Source organism: Columba livia, chromosome 11, assembly GCF_036013475.1.
Source record: "Columba livia isolate bColLiv1 breed racing homer chromosome 11, bColLiv1.pat.W.v2, whole genome shotgun sequence".
Taxonomy (NCBI): domain Eukaryota; kingdom Metazoa; phylum Chordata; class Aves; order Columbiformes; family Columbidae; genus Columba; species Columba livia.
Window position 1 is genome coordinate 11,770,597 of NC_088612.1, and position 21,873 is coordinate 11,792,469.

Below are 21,873 nucleotides of genomic sequence, written 5' to 3' on the forward strand. Positions count from 1 at the left end.
TTCAGAAACAGGAGCATCTTTAGGTATGTATAGTGATGGTTGTTCCCAGTAATTCACACAAGATCTCAGTTTCAGGGCTGATCTTCAGTCCTTTTACAGTTTGGACAGTTTTGTTCCAAGAATTTAAAGTCAGGTATAAAAAATAATTTAAAAAAATACAACTAGTTCTTTTAACTACCAGGATTCAAAGGTGAGTAGGAGTGGAGCGCTGGGGCTCAAAGGATTTATTGTTGAAGTGCTGGAAAAGTCAGACATAGCTAAAAACTTGCTCTTTGCCCACGATAGGACAGTGTAGCTGTGTTTTCACCTTCTGGCTGTGAATTAGGAAGCTCCGTTACTGGAAGCACAGGAGCAGCAGGGCGCTGCTGTATTCACTGCCTTGTCCTCAGTGTTTTTTCACAACACAGACCCCAAAATACCTGTGGTGTCCCCGTGCTGAGGAACTGAAGTCCTGTGCTGAAGGTGTGTGAGGCCTCTCCCGTGTTGGCTCCTGTAGAACAGAGGAAGGCGGGTGGAGGCACAAACTTGTCCTGGCAGTAGCACTGAGCCCAGCAATGTGTTACTGAAATATGTGACTTCTCTTGGATCTGGCTGAAAAGTGCCCCGTTATTTCCTCACATCAGAGACGTGATGGTTGGAAGATGCTACAGGAGGTCTCCAGTCCAACCTCCTGCTTAGTCCAAGACTAGCTCAGGTCAGCTGGGCTTTTGTCCAGTTAAACCTTTAAGGAAAATCTTAAAGAGCAGAGAATCTACCCACCTTCTCCCCAGATGCACCGTTCCATGGCTGCACCACCTTCCTGATGGAAAAGTTCTTCCATCTTTATCTCGCAGGGTGGCGAGTCCCTCGTACGGCCCTGGTGGCCGCAGCGAAGGGGACGCTGTGGCTGTGTCCCCACTGCCCTTGTCCTTACTGGGACTGCGCCCAGGGGTGACTGGGCTGTGAAATGTCCAGCGCAGCTGCTGGTTCAGTAGAAGGCCGGTCACCAGGTGCCACCCTGGGGCACTGAGCTGGTCCCAGGGCATTCAAATGCTTTTCAAACAGCGGCACTGAGCCAAGGCACACGATGAGCTAATCCTGTGCACTCCGAACGTTCCTAAGGTTTCACTAAAATTCAGATTTTTCTTTTGGTGTTGTTTTTCCTGACAGAGGATTTACGAGACTACTTTTTCCACTCAGTTTTCCAACAATGTGGTAATAAAAGGGTCTTGTCCAGGTTTTGTGCTGGGGTTGCCAGAACTCCAGCGTGACGCAGTAAATCAGCTCCGAGCTGCGAGTTCTGCTGGTTATCACCTGAACATATCATGGATTTGTCACAGTTTTCTCATCTGCATTGGGAAGCTGAAGCAAAACACAGGTTTGACAATAAATGAGAAGCTTCAAAGCTGGAGCAAAAAAAACGCTGGGCAGGTGTAGACTGATGGGGCCCTCAAAGCTGAACTCACCGCAGTGTGTTTTCAGCAGATCCGGTAACCATGGCGCTGTGGCCAACACCAGAATGGCCATTTCTAAAGTTCTGTTCAGTTTAAAGGTTTCGCAGCCCTTGGAGTGTTTGCTGTGACCCTTCTAAACGCTCTTTGCTAACACAGACACAATCACTTTGCTTTGAGTTTTCTTGCAAACGGAAGCAGCATCATTTTCCTTCAGAGTTTTCTTAAAATCCCTGTAGATCTGGATGCTCTTGGGTCACCTGTACTCAGAAAAGCTGCTACATCTGCCCACAGCGCGTTAACCAGAGCTGTTCCAGTTCAGCACTGGAGCGCCGGCCCCAGCCGAGCTCGGACTTCAAACCCCCTGCGAGGACGTAACAGTGAGAGGGGAATTGGTTTGTTGTTGCTCAGCAATGCTGCGGCAGACAAACGGAGGGAAAGACACACCACCTTCACGTTTCTTTTGCCACTAATGCCTCTTTTATTAGTTTTTGTAACATCTACTTTGTAAAGAAATCCCGGAGCCAAAACTGAAACCTCTTTTCAGAAAACAACCTGACCCACAAAACAAGCTGCCAGCAAAGTAAACTGTGATTTAAAAATAGAATACAATACTCTTTAAGGATCATTACAACTATTTCCTAGCTATACTTCCTACCTCAATGAATTGTGCTTTTTTTAAAGCACGGGCTACAAACAAGACACACATTTACAACAAAAACATACTTGAAAGAGTTTTTAATACATCAGATCTGCTCCAAAATACCTGTGCAAATGTGTTGTCTACCCTGCAGGACGCCGTGCTCAGGCCTGGCTTCTCCTGGCCCAAACTCCGCGTCCTTCTGCTCCAACCCTGTCCCCGCGCTGCGCTTTCAGCCCTGTGCTCATCACCACCTGCTCCACGAGCTGGAGCCTACGTGTAGCCTCGTAAAAGGAACATTTCTCTTAAAAAAGGTAGTTTACTACAGTTGGGCCACTGTTCAGTCTTTATATGAGAAATGCTTTTCAAACTACTTAACAAGGCTTCAGTTCTGTTTTTTAAGAGTTGCAAACGCCACGGTTTTTACCCAGGAAATTATTTACAGCGTTCCAAGCAGCCTATTATTTTAGCTTTGCTTAAAAGAAGAGGCAAGGAAGGTCAAAAGCCACAGGGAAAACGCTTTCAAAATTTAAAGCTGTCAAATAATTTATGGAAAGTCGCTGTCTCAAGACTCGCAAAATTTACTGACACAAAAACCAGACATTGAGAAAGTTCATTTCAAAAATCTCTAAGATTGCTCACCATGAAGCAGCAATTTGAGATTTGCATTCTGGTGCCTTCCAAGGAACATACAGGAGCGTAAGTCTGTCAGAAATGCAGCAGGTGCCAGCGCGGGGTTTTAAAACCAGCTCTTCTCTTTAGGTATTTGGGGCGAAATTCACCAGCAGGTCTGTGCATTCTGCTGGGTCCTGGAGAACAAGTGCTGCAGGTTTGGGCTGGGAACTTCACCCCTGGAACAGCAGCCAAAAATAAAAATCTGTCTTGCATTTAATCCCAAATTTAATTTCTAATGGAAAGCCAGGGAGTGTGGGACAAGGCCTGACCCTCCAGGGAAGGACCACGTACTTAGGGCCGCAAACAGAACTCAGAGCCTGCGGGCCGTTTTTAATAATCTTGGCAGCCAGCAGGACTAACCTTTCAGCCTTGGCACAGCGTCCCACAACAGGGCACAATTCAGCAACTTTCTCTTCATGGCTCATATAAATCTGGTTTGTTTTAACTAGTAAGTCAGCTATAAAGCCACATAAACCCATCCAACAGGCCGACATCTACGACGTTGAGTCTGGAACTAAGTAGTCACTTAACAACCACCAGCCATATGTAGAAAGAGAACTGGTAGTAAATTGGTTTATTTAAACTCAAAAGAGGCAACAATAAAAATGTTAATTTGAAAAATGTAAACTAATTATGATTTCCTCTAAGTGCATGCATCGCCTTCCAGAAATCTCTGGGAGAGAATAAACGAACAGGCAGACACAACCACTCGAACCATTAGGTGTTGTGGAATGTGTTACTTTTTACAGTTATGTGGGGAATCCCTTAACCAAAGAAAGCAACTAAAGCTAAATGGGGCTTTTCGCAATAAACGCTCATTGCAGGCAAATCCTCTTTCAGGATCGCTCTGTCGCCTACAGCTACAGAATTTCGTTTTCTTCATCTGAGGAGAGCCCTTCGATTTCGTCTCTGTCTCCTCCAATTGCCATCCAGAAGGCTTTGGCCACCTAACAACGGGAAAAAAGAGAAAGGGAGAAAAATTCCTCTCAAATGACTGAAGATTTTGCATTTACCATCCAAAAAATAGAAACTGAGCAGCAGCTGAATCTAGTAACCACGTTTCTAGGTCCAATGCTAATCCTCTCTGAAGTGATTTCAACACCACAGAGGCGGTTATTTAGAATTCAGGGAGGCAGGTGTAATAGAAAACTTGTGCTAATTAAGGCACAATTAAATGTTGTGTGAGATGAAGGCTCTTGCAGTGATTTAAGCACAAGCTGGCTTGCACCCTCAGAGACTGCGGGGCCTTCTAAGCTTTTTCTGGTGTTTCAAAATCTCCAGTTCTTGCGAGATACCAGACAGTCTTCCCAATGGCTGCGCGGTTTGTTCTTACTCCTCCTAATATGGGAACTCTGCAAGCCAAGTAACTATGGCTTAGAAAGGAAAACCCCATTTTTAATAATTTGAAGGCCAATTTCCAAACCTCACCTTTTCCGCGTGTAGTTTTCTTTGCTCATGAGGCAACGTTGCGGCTTTATCTGTGGAAAAGAACATGACTTAGGTTGTCAACCTCAAGAGGGAGCAGGGAGTAAAATGCCTGTTGCGTCTGTTTTTAGGGGACTATGAAGAAGCAAGTTTAAGATCATAACAAAAAGAATCTTATTTAGTAAGGGCAACTGCAATTCCCAAACACCAGCAAGACGATGCTGCTGAGCACACTGGATTTCACCTCAAACATTTGTAGCTTTAAGCGACAAGACTGGCACACAGTCGCAGAGCTGCAAAGAAAAAAGGTTTGTTTATAGAAAATTGTGTAGCGTTAGTTCACGGTGGACAAACCCAATGTGACAGCAGCCAGCTGGGCAGCACCTACTTCTTTCAAGAGCACTGTCAAGATGAAGGACAAATTGATGAAAAGATCAGCTACTGATAAAAAACCTCCAATGGGAGAACAGGAATTTGTACAATCTTCCCATCTCCCACCCTGGCTTTCATGGCTTGGAGTGACTAGAAGGGGCGATACAGCTCAGGCCATCTCTCCCTGGTACGTTACCTTTCATTTCTTTCAGCTTTGAAAAGAGCCTTTCGAAGTTCTCCAGGTCACTGTCTCTCGTGGTCAGGTTGGCTAACTCCTGAATGTCCATATCTAACACGGGATCTGAAATAAATGCGTATAGATTGGTTTAAGGTAAATTCCTCTGTCAGCAGGTATGGAAGCCTTTCTGATAAAAACAGTATTTTAACATCTGGAAATCCCACTTGCAAATTGCAACCCCACAGGAGAGAAAGAAACATTTAATTTACTGATTGTTCATACAGACGGCTCACGGCACCATTACAGTGGTCTTTAATTTTGAAATATTACATTGCAAGAGTGTTTTTGAGTTCAACCAATATTTAAGGTTTCTTGTTTATTATAAAATGATCTGTCTAGGAACAGCCACGGAATAAATGAAAGAGTAATGAAACTATGCTTAGACCTCAACTAACAACAGCCACCCTTTAGGAGATCTCCATATACAACTTGTAAGAAATTCCCATCTCCTGGAAGGGTGCAAATATCTAAGGACCTATAGCTTAAAACACCTGAACATCTGAGGACTCAGCCCAGCAGAGTGTGGTTCATCTACCTCCTGCTGGGTCATACCATAAGGATTTTTCTCTGCAACCATAAATCTTGAAACTTGAATCACAATTTATTCTAAATATACACAATACGTACATCAGATGTGAATGTTTCCAGGTGGTTGTGCTGCAGGGGCTTTGTCCAGTCTGAACGTGGGCCCATTTTTTCAATAAGAACACCCAAAGTCTAAACAATTAGTCTCTACTGGCTCTGGCAAGCACATTTATGCCACAGTTTTCATGGAGAAGAAGCCAGTGGCCAGGGGTGTCTGCTCCAACAAACCTGTCAAGCAGAGAGAGATCTCACCTACGGAGCTGTCGATCTGCAGGTCGTCTGTGCCGGCTGCATCTTCTCTACTGTCTAACTGCGATTCTTCCCTCTCTGCTGCTGATGGATTGGCCTGTCAGGAAACAAACAGATGTTAGAGAATCCAATAATACACCCAAAAAGCATCATCAGCAAATCAGGTGCTTCCTGGCTTGACTTTAAAAACTTTATCTTAAGCTGTTACTTAATGCGAAACCTGTGTATTATGAAAACCAGATGTATTATGAAAAGCCAATTCTGCAACACTGTACATAGGTACCACATGAAGGTTTGTTGTTGTTTTTAAATAACACTATCAAGTGATAGTTTTTGTTTTGCACAAAGTGCTGCTCTTGGATATTAATGAAAACCGACATACTGAATGGAGCTTTTAATAACCTTTCCTCAGCTCCAGTGGGTTTTCTGGGGTAAAACATTTACATGGTGCTGAAGTCAGTGGAATCAACACCCAACAGCTTTATGCACTGAGCACACAACCAGCCATCGCCAGGTAAAATGGGGAGTTCTGAGGCAATATCCCAAAAACCAGCAAGCTCACAGCCACGAGGTGTCAGCTCCTACGAACAACTGTCTCAGGAGGACTTGTAAGAAAAATGCAGATAGTTTTGCAGACTTCAGAGATGTTTCCTTTAAAATCCGCTCCAGAAGGCTGTGAAGCACCCTTTGAGAATGGAGGAAAAAAACCAAAAGCTCCCACTACACCAAGTGTGACAATAGGAAAGAGTAACAGAAGAAACAGTACGAGCAAAGGACAAGAAACAGGAATTACTGTTTACTTGTGTATTTTGGTTCTCTTCTGACCCGATGCTACAGTTCGCACCTGCCAATGAACTGAGGAGACCAAAGCCCTGGGTCCTGTCTAAAAACAAAACGGCTGTTAGTTTGACAGAAAATGCAATATTTGTTGCTCAGTATTACCAATAGGGAATAGATGTGTAAGCCACAAGAGATGGGAGCTCTTTTTTCTTCCTATTGGAAGTCACTGCTGTGTTAGGATTTAGTCTGGCAAATTTCTTCTGATGCCAAATGGGGCGGTTTTCAAAATCCAGAAGAGGCACTTGCTGTAAGCGACACTCAGCAGAGCCAGGTTCACCATCCATGGGAAGCAGCTCTGAGTTTGTGGTTAAATACAGGAAATGCATCAAGTCTCTTTGCTTAGACACGTATTGTCTAAACAGGTGCAGCACTATGGTAACAGCAAAGGCCAGGTGTAAATATCTAATTCAGTATTCATGGAAAGACCCAGCCATCAAATCCAAGGTCTCTTGGCACTGCCAGGTGCTTTGGGTTTCCACATCTGCTGCCCTGCTGTGATTTCAGTGGTATCTTAAAATCCAGCCTTTAAAAAAAAAGTGAATTAAAACCTAAAACTAAACAATCATCTAAGGTAAAAGATGCAGCACAGTATTTTAAAATTAAACTGACAGAATTTTAAAACTTCATTTAAAAAAAATTAAAATATATGCATAATAGGAGTTATTCTGAGGTGTTTCGTTTCTAAGCCATGTTTTCAGCTGGCCTTGCATTGAGTACTAAATATTCAGAGTTACACAAGGGACTCGAGAGATTTTTCTGCAAATCTTAGTATTTTAGTCAATTAAAAAATAAATAACGTTAAGTTTTTGTACTACAACTAGCCAGGCAACAATGATTTGTGCCAGAAGAATGATTAATATCACTTTAAAAAAAAAAAAAGTGTTCTGAATTATTACACTAATGACTAAGCTCCAGACTCAAATGTTGAGATGATGTAATTCTTATGCACTGTCCAAACTGACTTGCCATTTATACAAAAATCTCATCTTGAAGAGTCGAACATATAACTACAACCATCAGCTCTCTAGAAAACATGTAAACATGTCCCCATTAGTGAATTACTAAGACCTGAGTTCCTGTTTAATAGTGTGTACTTGGGCTCACATGTCCTGTCCCGTTCTCTTCCCCCCTCCTGCTCCCCGAGCAGGTATTTGTTTCAATTGGCTGTTTTGTCCAGTTTTACTGCTTTAACGGATCACTCACCAAAGGTTTGGGAAGAAGTGAATCAGTCTGGCCAGACAAATCGCCTTAAAAAAGTTCAGTGGCAAGACGTGAAAGGCTGTGAAGTCCGCCAGCTAAATTAACAGGCAATTGAGCGATAAAAGATTGAGACTCACAACCCACAACAGAGGAGCTTCCCCGCGTTTCAGCAGGCTGAGCAAAGAGCTTTTGGAAAACTGTAAAGATGGACATTTTGCCAATTTCTGAGTCAGAATGTACTTGAGAGAGAACATTCCCACATTGGCAGGGAGGTGGATGAAGTGAGCTCATCACGTACCTCTTCCATATCTACAATTACAGCTCATCCCATCCAGAAAAATAACGGTGGCTCCATCCCCACCACCACACACATGTAACCTCAGCCAGCAGAATCACAAAACATTGTCCCAGTTAGAACTGGAATCTACAGCAGGGATTGCTGGAAAGCAGCTATTTGTTTCTGGATCTGTGGTTAGGGAGGTGGCAGACAGAGCACTTGGTTGCAGGCACACCCTTGAAAAAGCCTTCCCATAAACCTTTTTATTGGATGTAAAAGTTATTTCATCTTCTGGGTGCAATTCAGGAAGCGGGTGATGCCTTACACAGTGTTCTTACGGCATCAAAGCCAAACATTATCTCACTCAACTTATTGTAATAGTTGGTGGCTCTGTTATGATGGTTTTTATACATTTTGACAGGTATTACTCATCAATGGCTACAGAGCTCTGAGCTTGGGTTCAAAGTTCATATATGTTCAACCCACTGCAAAATGTTTTCCACCGTCTTTATCCATTATTCCTCCATAGTCTGTCTCCAGCTGACCATGTGGTGACCCTGACTTCCACACAAAATTGGAATTAAAAAGTCAAAACTAATGATTTGTTTAAATAACTAGGTTTAAACAGCTCCCCCAAATCAGGCTAATTATTTGTAAACAGAGATGGGTTAATTGCTGGGATCACTCACACATGTTTAAGCAGGAAAACAGATCAGGTGTTTCTTTCAGAGGGCAGGGAGTTGTTTCTCTTCTTGCTGTCCAGGTCAATCATCTTTGCTCCTTAAGGGCCAGCAGTGAACTGCTTTTGTGAGGGGGAGAAGTTGGCTGAAGAATTTCTCATGTTTTTCTGCCCAAGAAAGCCACCTGAATTCTCATAGTGCACAGAGCTCTGAGGCCCGGACAACCAGCAACTTTGTGCCAACTCCAAAATGCAATTTCCCTCTGGAGACTCTCTGGTAAGACTGCTTGTTTTTCTTCTACTAGAGACAAACTGCTTTATTTACTTGTAAAGCATGTGGTGTTGATGTAAAGATGTTTATCATTTAACTACACCATACTTAACACCTATTTTTATGAACTGGTATGGAATGAATGTATTTGCATGCTAGAGGAAAAAATTGAAAGGTTGGAAATTTTCTTAATAGGTGCACAAAAAAACTACTCCACAACTTCAGAAGAATTGTGTTTGGGTTTAAGAAAAAACATCTTAAAATAGCAGGGGCTTAATACTTGTCCTTGAAAGGTGTCATTTCTCCTCTGTCTGTAAATTTAAATTCTCATACAAACAGCTGAAGTAAGGCAGTGCTGTAACGCTGCCTTTAGGAATGGCTACACTTGGCAGTGCTATAAGCTTTTACTTCTACCCAAATATCTTGTAGTCCATGAAAAAAATCTTCACATGAAGTATGACTGCATGTTTTCTAAAGAGCCAGCAGCTATAGGTAGTTTGGTAGAAAAGCTAAAGTTTGATTTATGTGGAAGCCCGTTTCCAGGATCAGGAGGAAGCTGAAAACAAAAGATATGTTACAGGTTGTAAAAAGTTTTATTTTAAGTGCTCAACAATTTCCCTTTGAAGGCACAGTCAGGCTGCAACAGCTTCCAAATATAGTTCACTTCCTGAGGGGTTTGTAGTAACATGCATCGATGCTGTGTGGTTTCTGCACTGTGGAGCTAGAAAATGTGGATTTTCAAGGAGTCTGACCTTTACAGAACACACTAATGATGCACAGGAATTTCCACCCATAAAGAACCAAATATGTGACTAAGTTCTGTTCTTCTGTAATGTGGCATCTGTCAAATGCAGGAAATATGGTGTTAAGAAAACCATTTTAGCACTAGTGAGATACTTTATGCCATCTCAAATGGCTACATATTTCTCCACAACAGTTACACTAAGTTAGAACCAACTTTAATCTCATTCTGATGTGGTATGAGTAACACTCAAAAGGCTACCTTAAAAAAAAATAAACAAAAAATATTAAAAGATTATCAGTTTCACAGTTCTCATCCAGTAACCATCTTCCAGTTAGAACTAGCAGAAGCCTCTTCACACTTGAAATCATCACACAGTTAAAAGACAGGGAGGAAGAAGCTGCAACAGTGGAAAATGGAATATGAGAGCGCAGAGACATTGGAAGGTTGGTAATGGTTGAGACTTTGTGAAACAAGAAATGTCAGGCCAAGCACTTCACAAGAGTTTAATCTTCCTACATTTCCTGCACCAGCATGTGTTATCAGAAAGGTTTTCAAGTAAATGGAAGTACCTATGCTTGCAATAACTCTGGGCTAGCCACAGCATTTTCTTTTCTATCAAGTCTAATCCTAAAGTGATGTTTGCAAAATTCTAATTCTTCTTGATAACCAGTTATCTGGGGCTGCCTGTTGTTTTTTTCTCTTTGTTTGGTTGGTTTTGGGGGGTTTGTTGTTGTTGTTTTATATGTTTGCAAAATAGTCTGTGGTCCATGTGGGATTTTCTGTAGGGAAGACAGTCCTTCTTGCAGTGCACTTAAAATGTTCTTCAACAGACATCTGAAATCACTTATTTGCTGAATCTCATCTCTGCATTTGCTGTTCTCATCCCTGCTTCAATTTTTTTTTTCAAAAAACTAAAATAAATTTGGAATTTAACATTTCTTCTACACTAAACCATGTATCAGTTTCTAGATCAACCTGATAACAACTAGCTGTTTGCTGCTAGAGCTTGGTGGAACAAGCTTTTATTTTTCTTTGAAGTTTGAAGAGTTAGTGGAAGATTTCATTCAAATTCCTGGTAGACAGCAAGTTAAAGTACAGAGGGAACAGGAACAGATGCTGAAACAGGAATAAATCTCACCCATTTCCTGTAAGTTTCTCTGTGTATCAAGGGACAAAGAATGCAATACCTGGAACTGTACTATTCTATCTAAAAGGCTGACGAGTGCTCTATTCTCCAGCTGCTGAGGCAGTGGCAGTACCACTGTAGCTGCTCAGTTTAAACTTTTGCTAAAAATATGAAGCCCTCCAGGCCTTGCATTCTCCAGAATTCATACAAGAGGAATCTGTGTTACCTACCGCTCTTCATGACTACGTTGGACCACACGTTGGCATTTAAGGCTTGTACAATTCGTTTCACTCCAGTGGATTCTGGAAAATCATCTAAAACAAAAGACAAAGACATTTCACTCCTAACAACTAGACCACAAACCATTACATGCCTGAAAGTAAGAAGATGCGTGTGAATGCTTGTCCTATCTTATCGCGATATAAATTACTACTTTTGTTCGGAAACACGGATTTCTTGCCTTTGCTTCATGAGAGGCCAAACAAAACTAAATTAATACCTAACTTCATAGTCTACGCTTCCAGGTATCATGAATTGTGAGCTCTCAGCCCTTTGTAGAGAAATCTAAATTCTGAGTGGGGTTTTGTTACATATTTAGCATGAGGCCTACATTGTTAAATAACATACAAGTACTAATAGGCAATTTTTAAGTTGCTGTTAAAAGTAAGGCATCTTTTACCCCAAGGTCTTTTAGAATGCTGTATGACTTCAAAAAGGGGTGTTAAAAATACTCTTCCATTCTTTAGAAAGTAAAGAACTTCGGAAAACCATTTTAAAAAGGTGTGATGCTTGTTAAAAATTAAAATGATCACTGTAAAGCTATGTCCACAATATCTAACTCCAATTGTTCCAGTAATCCTGTGAATTACAGTAACTTGAAAGACTAGGAAAAGCATTATTTGGACTTCAACGCATTTACTGAATAGATCTGTCACCACTTTGTATAAAGTCAGTTTTCCCATTTCCTCAGTTTAGTCAGCTTCCCATGTTTGTGCAGGTCTCACAAAGTGATAGGGAAAAATAAAGAAAATAATCAACCCTTTGGATACGAAAATGCGATTGCTTAAAAATCAAACTCATCTAGGATGACTCAGGGACAGGTGCAGTAATTGGAAGTGCCTTTAAAAAAATTTAAAGCTGTCTATGACCCCTTTGATCAAATATTTTGCCCTCTATGACACTGCTGTTTGGTTTTGTCTCAGTTTAGAGTTCTTAGCCTTACTGCACAAACTGTGTAGTCGTAGCAAGTGCTCCAGTTCATTTGTGATGAGCTGCCAGAAAGTGGTAATTTTTAAGCAGATACTGGCCCAGTATGTTTACTGTATCCATTTTATCTTTTGTAATTCACACAGCATGTTTACAGGCTAAATAAGTTACTCACTAGAACACATTTCCTCCTATGCATGAGTCACAGTGAATCAACTATCATATTAAAAAACCTAGGAAAGAACACAGATCTTCATACTCCAAAGATTAACATCCTGAGTTATTATTATTCCCATTACTTATATTCTTTAAATAGTAAAGAGCTCGCTCTTTACAACAATTATTCAATAGAAAAATAACTTGATTTAATGTTACTAGTATTTCCTTTTAAAGCACTTCATAAGACAACTTTAGTCTAAGGGGTATCCACTTCTGATTTTTCTGGTTTCTACAAATCAGAAATATGAGTATCCCTCCCTGACTAACAAAGTACCAAAAAGCAATGCACCTTTAAAGACATGGCGGGGGAAGAAGTGGTGGTTTTAGCTACTCAAGATACAACTCTTATCTAGGCCCTTAAAGGGGGAAGGGGTGGGACTTGAGTTCTAGCTTAGGACTTTAGACTAAATTATTTTTGGTGACAGCTACATATTTGGTGAACCTGAAATAGAGCGAATGTCAGTGACTAATTCCACCAGCCTGGAAATGGAGTCAGTTGCCTCATTTTGGCTCTGCAGAGGTAAGATGTAAACACTTTTTTGTATCGCTGAAATGAGAAGATAAGGCTGATGCTGATAAGGCTGTCAGGAAGTGCACAGTCACTTTTCAAGAGTGGAACATCACATATCACACTTCTGACTTTGCCTGATGGGTTTTCTCAAGTTATAAACACATGGTCAGCCAGTGATTTTGAAACTGGTTTATTTCCTGTGTAGCAGTACGTGATATTCTGAAATGTTTTTAACAATCTCCCCTTTTCAGCCTATCATGTCACCATATGAATAATGTCGTTCTTTTCTTGGTATGCACAATGGGTTTTAAAAGTCTTTTTTAAAAAAGATGTTTTATTGCCCTTGTGCATCTCTGACTCTTTTTTTTTTTTTTTTGCAAAGTAGAATATAAATGCTTCTAATCTATCAATACAGTCCTAGGATTAGTGCCAGAAAAAGCAGCAGATATTATTTTTATGTAGGTGCTACATAAACAGCAGCTGTATTTGGGAGGAGACAAACAGAATTTCTTGCAGGAAATGACCTCCTCCTCCTGACCTTTTACAGCTGAGACTAAGCCTCACCAACTGGGAGCATTCCATGCTGTAACCATTTAGCACATCAAGTTATACCCCTTGCAATTGTTTAGAAGGTATTTTGGTGTGCTCTTGCATTCCCAAAATTAAAACAGTAGTAGCAGTCCTACCATCTTCATCAGGCAGTTCCTCAGGGCTGAGTTCTACCAGTTCGAAGCCATGTTTGATGCACCACTCTTGAGCTTTCTGTCTGTTAACACCTACAGTTGGGAAACAAACACTTGTACTGAACATACACATCTGACACTAATATCAGTAGTTGAATCTTAAGCTACATTCTATTTCCTCAAAGTTGTCTGCTTATTCTGGATTGCATGGGGAAAAAATATATAGTAGCTGGCATGGATTTTCCCTTCACTTTGAATCTGATCCCCAAAACTCCAGTTAAACTTCTCGTTTGAATTGGTTTTGGTTTTGTTTTCAAATACCACAAAATCAAATGGCTTTGCAGTGGGTACTCAAAGGGAAATGTAAGTGAAGTGCCACAGTGAATGAAGACTTCTGTTAACTCCAGGTTTGAATCCAAATTAAGTTACAGGGTCACCTCTGCACCCTACAGCTTGCTCTGGTGTTGCATATGCTAGTCTAGAACCAAAGCAAACACGTGCCTTTAATGTCCAAATGGTCAAAAAAGATGAACATAGTTTCCACTGTAATTAAGCAACCAGCAGTAATCATCATTCTTCACCAGAGAGGATTATGCATATCCAGAAATATTAATACCTTTTAATTACTTTACAGTGCACACTGGTACACTAGGAAGGGGATACACAGAGTTCATTTTAAGCAAGCTTGTAAAATTCTGATTCAGTTTTAACCACAACTAGCTTAAGACTCTTCTGTTCCTGGTTGCAGGAGTGACTTGGCTCTTCTCAATTAAATCTCAAAGTCGGTCTAACAAAAATATTTTAAGAAACAATTGCGTTAACTAGAAAACAAATTATCAGGCAAGGTTAGTAAGTCTAAGTCAGGCTGAAACTTCTTTAGGTTTCATACCATTTTCAGATACTCTGTTACAAACCAGGATCATGACTTCTGGTAACCACTCTTCCATCAGGGGAAGCCATTCGGAGACACTATCAAGTCCAGATTTCTAAAAGGGGGGAAAAAAAGGTCTTTGTGATGCATCCTCAAATACTTGAGTTTTAAAATCATTACTAGTATTAGAATAAAAGCAATGAAATTCATAAATATACTAGGTTGCATATCAAGTATGTTTAAAACATTTGTGTTCTAATCGGAGGAGCTGATTTATACACAACTTCCTTCTGATTCTTGACTTATTTTACAGATGAGTTAATCCTATTGCCTTGGACCTCCCTTTCATGTTTAATATTAATTATGCAATCTTAGTGTAGACTAGGAAACATTTTTGCTTAAGGCTAATCCTAAGTATTTAATTTTAAGAATATCTTGGGTTTTAAGGGTAGCCATCATCTACATTAAAGTGGATGTTATGGGGGCTGGTGAACTACTCCCCTTGCTCTAGTTTATTCTGAGACAGCCCTGAGATGTCTGGTAAAAGGTAACTTTGCCAAATGTGTAGTATGTACCCTTTCACACCTGTGGTATAAAAACAGCTCCTTATTTAGAGTACTTTTTTGTTTCAGAATCTCTCTGGCTTTTGCTGAAGCACTGTTTTCACTGCTGCCAGATTAGCAGAAACAATTTTGGGTAAAATGATAGCAATGAATCTTAGGTTTAGCTTCCTCACTCTTGGCTTTCCTGAAGCAGCCTTTCTAAATCAGTATCAGCCAGGAGTGAAGCTGGAGGAGAATTTGCCTAAATTAGTGGCATTTTTGCATCCTGAAAACCTCTCTTCCAGCTGGAGTATAATAGTAAAAGGGAAGGAAACTGCTGTCGTGGTCAGCAGGTATAATTTAACATTGATTTACTAACAATTAGCAGAACAGCCTAAAAGGAATGGATGGCACAAGACGAGGAAAATATAATTTGCGGTTATCACTGTGATAAGGCAACTATATCATACAGACAAAGCAATATAATGAAGCAGAAGAGTCTTACTATTGTGCTGTCGAAGTACACAACAAATGCTTGCACGGATTCAGCAATATCTGCAGTAACAAGAAATGCATTTGGTACTACACAGAGGTGAATATCTGCAGAGTAATATTTATTATCTATTGTCCAGGGGTAGAAATTCACTTTTCCACTTGTAATTGCACCCGCAGCAAGGTCATCTTTTCCTGTGATACCTGTATAAAAGAAAATGAAAGAGTCAGATGATAAAACAAGCATGAAGAAAATCATTTGTCTAGAGAAGCTTGGTACAGTACCAATAGAGGGCCATCTTTATTTACTATAATAAAACATATATTAAGATCTTCAGAAATTTGAACTCAATTTGTTACTCTGTCCTAGAGTTTACTTAGCTTTTAAAAGAGTTTATTACTGAGCTTTAGAAATAAAATATGGTAGAGGAGCTCTTCAAAAAGCAAGTCTTTTTTTCCTGGAAATGCCTTTAAAAGTGTCAGCCTCAAACTCACTACCTGTAAACAGGATGTATGGAGAGAATACCTTGACTTTATTACAGCAGCAACAAACCCTGCTTGTTCATTCAGATGTAAAGAACTGTTTGACTGTGACCAAAACCTGAAGGTAACTAATGAGAAAATAAACCAAGTTACTACAATTCTGTTGTAATTCCCATTAAATTCCACGTAGGAGTTCGGCAATTAAAATCCACGTCCGTGCTTTGATAATGTGATGTTGAACGCTGCCCTTCGGAGTGCACACTCACAGTGTGGCAGCCACCCGCTGGAACTGAATTATGGTTAGAGCAGAGCAGAGGATCCATCTGTATTTAAAATACCTCGCTGGAACGGGCAGAATATCTTGGTCAAGCTGGACCAACCTATGGATGCTTTAAAACACAAGTCAACTTTATATAAAAATAACTGAGCCCTCTAAAATCTCTTTGGGTAAATGAAGAGTTAAAAAAGAAAAAGTATATGGATTTTCTAAAATCTTAAGGGTCTTATCTTAAAGGTACTGAGACAGTTCCTGGCGATGCTAGAATAGGCTGCTCCCCAAATAGTCTGGACATGAATTTGAAATTCTGTGTATCTTATCAAAAAAAAGGCAGGAAAAACTTTCTGTCAAGGTTGCCATAGAAAGGTTCAATGATGATTTTATTTTTTTTGTAACTAACTGCAAAGTCTGAGAAATCTAACTGGTGAATAAGCGGGATGCACAAGGCTGCACAAAGCCACCCAAGCAAGAAGACAAAAGGAAAGAACTTCTTACAAAAGATTTCCAAAAGCTGATATGAAAGAACTTTCACATTTGCTTTGTAAGTGTGGTTTTGTTTTTTTTTTTTTCTCTACAAAAGGCTCCATGGACAAATTTAGGCCTTAAAGTACTGCTAGAAGAATTAGGACACATCCCATTTCCTGCTACATGCTACAGGTCCTGTATTTTAAGGAGCCTCTTTCATCCCTTTGTGCTTCCGATTACCCATCATTCATCCCAAGAGATTTTGCCGATCCCCTGTGAAATTTCTCTCCCAGTAAAAATGGATATTGTGCACTAAACTCAAGGGACTGCAGGAACTTTCGGAAAGGATTCAGACTTGTTATGGCTCAGGGTTGTAACAAATTACCACACAACAGCCTGATTACTCATGGCAGGAAACTAAACGCAGTTTAGGTATCTTGTTAATAGTTCTCTTCCACAAAAGTCATTCAGACAAATTAGATTTTGGCCTTTTGAGTAAACAAGCAGAAACTACAAAAGAAATACAGCCTGCAACTCAAGTTGTCAAGGATATATTCCATGTTGGAACTAGTTTTAAGGATTACATTTGCCACCTCTGGATTCCAGAAATTTCTTTCCAAGATAGCCTGTATTGTAATGAGACATAAATTCAGCCAGAATAGTTCATATCTAATTTAGAGAGTATCCATTGGAATAAACCCCATTAAGTTTTATTTGGATACAGAATAAACTAATTGAAAAATAATATGGCAAAAGGAGGTGGCTTGTCAAACTAATCTCCAGTGACTTACTCCTTTTTAAACTCCTCAGTCATTCAAAGTGTCAGTGGTTTGCTATCCAAAGGGCCTGGAAAACCAACTGAGTCACACTCTGACCACAACAGTAGGCAGGACCTACTGGGCTGACTTAATGAGCACAAGTGGCTCATTTGGATGACAGGAATGCAAACAGACTCCAAATGCACCACCATTAAAAACACGCCTAGAAAAAGTTCATGCCACAAAAGGACGGTGCTTAGCGACATTCAAAAACAGGATTTAGAGTTCAGGGTCCTCTAAGAAATACGGCAATTACTAATGCTGGATACATCATACTGAAATAACTTTTACAGTCTTACCGATAACTGCTGAATACTCATTAAGATACAATGTATTTCAGCATCCCCTGCGTCCTTAGAACTTTAGAGCAATAGAAGCTTCCCCTACAGTGAATTATTTGAGGCCAAGGGCCAAACAGACCATTTCTAAGCTGGCTGTGGTATCATCCTGGGGTCGTTACCTCCTGCATATGCTGGCACCACTCACCTCTGCAACTTTCTGCACTAAAGCCGACCTACAATGAGATCACACTTGGCCTCAGACGATTCTCCTCCTCCAGTTTAGCCCAGTTCATGGCTCACTTTGCCTGTTTTCTATCAGAAAACTATTTAAAAACACAACAGCAACTGACACAGGAGATCAGTTCATGGCTCAGTCCAGTAACCGATAGTGGCAGGTGTCATATGGCTCGATGAACTTCCAAATTTCTGCAAAATGTCTCCAGAGGAGAAGTTATTTTACTTCCAGGCAGCCAGTTACCAGCTGATGTTTTTCAGCAGGCTCATTAGTTGTGTCCCTTCTTCAATCACAAATATCTATGATTTTTAATGAAGTGGGCAAAATTCTGACCAATAATTCTGGAAATTAATTTCAGCTACTTACATGAATGCTCATTTTACTGACTTAAACTTGTCGATTTTAAATTTTTTGAGTTTGCATATAGACAAGATAAATCAAACAATGGTTCAGATAACAAGAGGACATTGCAAAACTGTAAAATCTAACATAATGCCCTTTTTGTAATGGAGGCTTTGTAAGTATTCTCTAAGTGCAAGGTAGCAACTGCTTTTGAAAAAGGAAAACCAGGAGTAACTTTTCAGAAAAACAGCTGAATAATAATCAAAAAACGAGATGCAGATATCTTGCCTCTTCCAGCCATGTTCTCTGTTCTCTAATACTCAACTGATATTTAAGCACTTCTACTATACTGTGTGTTTAAGTGTAATGTGTTTTCAGAATCATTACAACTCCTCTTTGCAGTTTGGTTGTGTGGTGGTTTTTTTTTTTTCCTAAGGGGTGAAGGTATTTATCTCTCTTCCTAGTGTTTTTTTCAGATTGAGTACATGCTATAAGAACATAATTCAGTTTTCTACAATGCCATCTGTGATCACAAATCCTTGTAGTTGGTAGGTGCACCATGTAGTTCCCACATTCTGGGCCTTGAGAGCCACCTGGTGGAAAACACCATAAAAAATACTCCTGCAAATTGCACAAGGAGTAAAGAAAGCCCAGAAATATGCATTCAGTGTAGATATTTTGTTGTGGGGGAGGAGTGGTAAACAGTAAAAAAAGAGGAGGAAAAAAAAAATCACAACAGACAGTATGTATCTGGCCAGCATTTTTAAAAATTAAAACAATCTTATTTGCTTGCTCTTTTAATTTGTGATAAATGTATCTAAGATAAGAGCCAATTCTACTCTGTGCATTTTAAACAGCTTCATTTTGCCACAGTATCTAATGAAATAAAGAACTTGGGGTATCCCACAGAAACCTGAAAGACTAAAAAATATCAAGCAAACGTACCAAAATATTTTCCTTATCCTCAAGCCATTTCCTACTTAATGGGAAGAAAACACTGGAAAACGCCTTGTAATTAGCCTGGAAAGTTCTGGCAGGCAGCAGGAGAAATCAGTTCTTCTACACCTCCTCACAGTGAAGACTCTACGCAGCTTCTTTCTACTTCAAAACAAATTTTCCTAGAAAGAGTACATACCAGGGAAATCCAGAAGCACAGCAGCAAAAGCAGAGCTAACGCTGTTATCAGGCTTTTTTTTTTTCATGTTTTTCTTACAGGCTCAAAACCCAACTGCTACATGGATCCTACCAAACAACACAGTATTTAACATATTGTGCCATAATTTATCTCAAACACTGTACTGCCTCTCGGGAGCTCATATAATGGTCTTCTTGAACTAAACCATTATTAAATAATTATTTAACCTGGTATGACACTTGAATGCTGTAAAAGCAGAAGTTTTGAGAATTGCACCAGCATTTTGTTTAAACTCCCCAAAACCCCTTCAGCCCAGTGTACTTTGGCCTTGTCCTCGAATGTTTTATGATGTTTGTTCTGGGTATGCTCCTGGATTTGATGTAATTTCACTTGTTAGACAGAGCAGGAACTTGAAATTCTCACAGTATTTATTTCAGTAAAGGATCATCTTTCTTTCAGGAAGATTTTAATGTCTTTTGTGAAACAACTCAACAAGAAGACACAAAGATTATCTATAAGACTCCTGTTTTGGTACTGGAAAACAGTGGAAGCCTGGACATGTCAAAGTGAGTACCATTTAAAAAAAAAATCTGAAGTTTTAAGACTTTCTCAGCTTAAATAACATTCCAATGAAGCTTTTTGCTCCCCTTTTTTACTTGTTCACTTGTTTAATTTCACTATGAGAAATTATCAAAGGGAAGCTGCAGGAACCTTGAATAATTCCTTCCAGTTTCATAGAATCACAGAAAGGTTCGGGTTGGAAGGGACCTTACAGATCACCTAGTCCCAACCCCCTGTCATGGGCAGGGACACCTTCCACCAGACCAGGTTGCTCAGAGCCCTGTCCAACCAGGCCTTGCTTATACCTTCACTCAAACTAAGAACAAGATTTTACAGAAACATATTATGCTTTGGTATGAAATCTCCTTAAATAATTCCGTATCAATGCAGCTGCTTTGACAGAGCCATCTTTGACTGCAGACTTTGTGCTGTAATTCTTGTTCCACAATGTGGTTTAATGAGATGGAGGGAACCGGTCCCAGGGGGCAGCCCTGTGCTTTATCAGGCTTCTAAGGAAGATCTCTCCAAAACTGCCAAAAACCCAAAAAAGTGGTTGGGGCTGTTGGTAAGTGATACATCTTAGTAGGTACATCAAACTGTTCATACCAGTTCCCTAAAAAACAAAGCTGTACTAACAGGCTGCAATGGTAAACCCATCAATATCTACACAGCTTCTTCTTGGAATTCCCCTGATTTCAAAATTACTAAAAAACCCACCAAAGTTTTCTCTACTATCAGGCTTTATCTTCATGTTCCCTTTTTCAGGCCATAAAGAGGGGAAGTGTGTTCCAAGAAAACCACTTCCTATAGAATGATTTCTATGTATGTGATACAGCGTAAGTGTAATCTACAATTCTGACAAGTGCTGAAAAAAAGAATTCCTTTAGCTTTCCCTTTTTGGTGCTTCTGCCTTGGGCCAACAAATGGTCTAATGCATGAAAGCAAACTGAAGCAAATCAATAGTGGAGACCAACCAGGAATTTTAGAAATTCTACTATCCTTGAGGTTCAACGAAAAGATGAAACCAGAGGGACAGTACTTAGTCTACTTTTGTTTTCCCCTTGCCAATATTCCTAAGCCACTCCGGTTGCTTCAGTTTGTCCCCCTCGTGTTCTAGGGGCTGCCTGGGCCACTGACATGTCCTGGTGAAACAAAATCGTTTTTGTACTGGATGTGTGAATGACCAGAACACTCTGCATCAGTGAAGCTTATGGTCTCATGAATATGGTTTTCATTTGTTGTTGAAGAAAGTGCTATTTCTTCTACATTGGACACTTTACAGATTCAGCTGGTCAGGGTACTGGGCCAGCTTGCCTAGACTATGCTTTGCCAAGAAAGCTTGGACTAGCTGATCCCTGTGGTCCCAACCTGGTATTCTATGATTTTGTTTTAGTCAGCCTCAAGGCAATTCTTGAGTGATTTAGTCCAGGTATAACTTACAACAGTTTATTCACACCTAAGACAGGGCCAGTGGGTAACAACTGGTTCGGTTTCCCTGTTGGCTGTGGTGGTGATACCGCCTGCTCCTTGGTGTCAAAGGGCACAAAACACAATCTGCGGGTCTACGACGCCTCTCTTCAATAGCTTATTTCTTTAAAGCAATCAGGAGGCCGCTGGCGCTCTCAAGGGTAGATGGTTAAACACCACAAGCCCGGGGCAGGCAGGGGCCCTGTCAGGGACCGGTGCGTGAGGGGAGGGGAGCCGCCCCCTGAGGGCCCGGGCTGAGGGTGAGGAGCTGCCGGGCCCGAGGCCCACAGCTGCGGGCAGGCCAGGCCGGGGCCCCGCGGCGCAGCGGCGACTCACGTTTGACGAGCTCCTCGGCGTTGAAGCCGCCGGCGCAGCTGGTGACCAGCGCGAAAGGCCCTGCCGCCGCCATGGCGCCCGCCGCCGCGCCCCTTCCGGCCCCGCCGCTACCACCCGGCCGCGGGGAGGAAAGAGGCGGTGAGGGGGCGAGTACTACAAGGGGAAGAGCGGGCTCAGCCCCTGTTTGACGTGCCCTC

General features: G+C 40.8%; 2 protein-coding genes across 4 annotated transcripts in view; one reads left to right on the forward strand and one right to left on the reverse strand.

Moving 5' to 3' along the window:
- Positions 1 to 1,887: 1,887 nt before the first annotated feature.
- AAGAB (alpha and gamma adaptin binding protein) lies at positions 1,888 to 21,872 on the reverse strand. Of its 3 annotated transcripts, none has more exons than XM_065076788.1 (11): positions 21,677 to 21,810; positions 19,123 to 19,275; positions 15,290 to 15,480; positions 14,261 to 14,357; positions 13,375 to 13,464; positions 10,983 to 11,066; positions 6,415 to 6,497; positions 5,618 to 5,711; positions 4,739 to 4,843; positions 4,174 to 4,223; positions 1,888 to 3,692 (listed from the first exon to the last, which is right to left on the reverse strand). In XM_065076788.1, the coding sequence occupies exons 4-11, from the start codon at positions 14,316 to 14,318 to the stop codon at positions 3,606 to 3,608; spliced, it is 651 nt and encodes a 216-aa protein (XP_064932860.1). In that variant the 5' UTR covers positions 14,319 to 14,357; positions 15,290 to 15,480; positions 19,123 to 19,275; positions 21,677 to 21,810; the 3' UTR covers positions 1,888 to 3,605. The 3 variants fall into 3 exon arrangements, with proteins under 3 accessions (XP_064932860.1, XP_064932859.1, XP_064932857.1); XM_065076787.1 differs by having other exon boundaries at positions 19,123 to 19,295; XM_065076785.1 differs by lacking the exon at positions 19,123 to 19,275 and having other exon boundaries at positions 21,677 to 21,872.
- Positions 6,442 to 21,873, forward strand: part of IQCH (IQ motif containing H) — an 82,182-nt gene continuing 66,750 nt past the window's right edge. Inside the window, exons 1-2 of the mRNA XM_065076768.1 lie at positions 6,442 to 8,887; positions 19,772 to 19,878. The gene's annotated coding sequence lies outside the window, so the exon portion shown is untranslated. The remainder of the gene's footprint in view (positions 8,888 to 19,771; positions 19,879 to 21,873) is intronic.